This window comes from Antrostomus carolinensis, unplaced genomic scaffold, assembly GCF_000700745.2.
Source record: "Antrostomus carolinensis isolate BGI_N321 unplaced genomic scaffold, ASM70074v2 scaffold40718, whole genome shotgun sequence".
Taxonomy (NCBI): Eukaryota; Metazoa; Chordata; class Aves; order Caprimulgiformes; family Caprimulgidae; genus Antrostomus; species Antrostomus carolinensis.
In genome coordinates this window covers 1-1,719 of record NW_010334517.1, presented here as the reverse complement: position 1 = coordinate 1,719, position 1,719 = coordinate 1, and the positions used below count along the sequence as shown (strand labels likewise).

The following is a 1,719-nucleotide window of genomic DNA, read 5'->3' as shown; positions in this document are numbered from 1 at the left end:
GGGTGGGGTAGGATGGGGTTGGGGGGGACAACCGTGAGCTGGGGTGAGCCCCCCCTGCACTGCCACTGTCCTTACCATGCCCCCCCACGCTCCTGTATCTCCCAGCATGAGGGTTTTCTCATGAGATGGCCAAAATATGGGATGTGGTGGTCCCACTCCTGGGTGGCAAGGGACAGGAGGGGACACAGCCAGGGTCCTGCTCACCATGGGGCTTTTGGTGGGGTTTAAACCCAAGTTTTCCCCTTGGGGAGGGGACCAGAGGTAGGTGACACTGCAGGTGGGAGGGTGACATGGGACAGGGGACAAATAGGACCTTGCAGGGGTGTGGAGGGGACAAGGACAACACTTACTGGCTAGTGATGGAGGCATGGGTGGCTGGATGGGGTAAGCTGGTTGTGCAAACGGTTTAATGCTGGAAAGCAAAGAGCATCGTTAGGTTAACGAAGCCCAGGTGACCCCAGGCCCTCACCAAGGGGGGGGTTCTGCTCAACACAGCACAGGGGTCTCATACTTACTCCTGAGAGGGTCCAGGCTGTCCTGGGATAGGCCCACTCCAAAACTGGGGGAACAGGGAAGAGTCAGTGGCTTCTGCCCCCCCCCCACACCCAAATTCTGCCCCCCTCACCTGGACTTGACCTCCCCAAACCATGAGGAGCCCCCCAAGCCCTTCACCCATTGCCATGATGGCCAAAAGGCCGGTGAACGTCCCCACCTCCCCCTGTGCAGCTCACGCATGGAGATCCATCACGTCCCCCTCCCACCATGGTGTCCCCATATGGGGGGCAGGGGGTTATCCTCACCCTGGGGGCAGCAGAGAAGACAGCCTGAGGAAGAGGAGGAGGGGGGCTGAGCTTGTTCTGCAGGACGCTGGCTGACACGATCTGTGCGGAAGACATGGAAGCCATGCTCTGCAGAGCCTTGTCCTTCGAGACCTGGTCCTGGAGGAGGGGGCACAGGAGAGACATGGGGGTTACATGGGTCAAATGAGACCATGCCACCCTCCACCCCCCCAATTTTGAGTGTGCTCAGCAGGTTTTGCAAAGCTCAGAGCTGGTCCTACAATCCGGCCAAGGGACCTGAGCATGGATGTCCCTCATCACCCCCTCCCAAAATAAACCCATTTTAATTAATGTCTGAAGGTTGCAAATATCCCCCAGGCAGGAGCTGGAGGGTCTGGAAGGTGTGTCACCCCCCCCTCCCCTGGGGACACACAGGGGGGACAAAAGGGAACGGGGGATGAAGGACATCTCAACCCCACGTTCAACTTACCAAGTTCATGGCCTGGTGGTAAAAGAAAGGGAAAAAAAACAGGTTAGAGTGTTGTGGGACACGTGTGTCCCCCCCCAAGCTGTGTGTGTCCCCCCCAGCTGTGTCCCCCACACCAGCTGTGTGTCCCCTCACCCCAGCTCGTCACCTCAGTCAGGTTTGGGGACCGAACCCCTCAACCCTGGTGGGCACCAATGCTGGGATCCATCCCACCAGGAATGGGATGTCAATGCCCCCCGCTACCTTAGGGGGTCACCTTGGTGCAGGTCTGCACCTTGGTTGGCTTTTTAATAACCTTATTTAATAAATTTTATAACATTTAATAACCTTTTATAACATTTAATAACCTTTATCATATTTAATAAATAACCTTTATCACATTTAATATCCTTTACAACCTCCACCACAGCCCCCCCCACAGTGTGGGCAACCAGGGCATGGAGAGGATGAGCC

General features: G+C 56.3%; 1 protein-coding gene across 1 annotated transcript in view; it reads right to left on the bottom strand.

Moving 5' to 3' along the window:
• LOC104529827 (transcriptional enhancer factor TEF-5) overlaps positions 1–1,281 on the bottom strand; it is a gene marked incomplete at both ends in the record, with an annotated part of 3,245 nt that extends 1,964 nt beyond the window's left edge. Inside the window, 5 exons of the mRNA XM_029086557.1 lie at positions 76–158; positions 351–412; positions 516–559; positions 801–938; positions 1,270–1,281. Coding sequence (XP_028942390.1) covers positions 76–158; positions 351–412; positions 516–559; positions 801–938; positions 1,270–1,281 — 339 coding nt within the window. The remainder of the gene's footprint in view (positions 1–75; positions 159–350; positions 413–515; positions 560–800; positions 939–1,269) is intronic.
• Between the last annotated feature and the right edge of the window lie 438 nt (positions 1,282–1,719).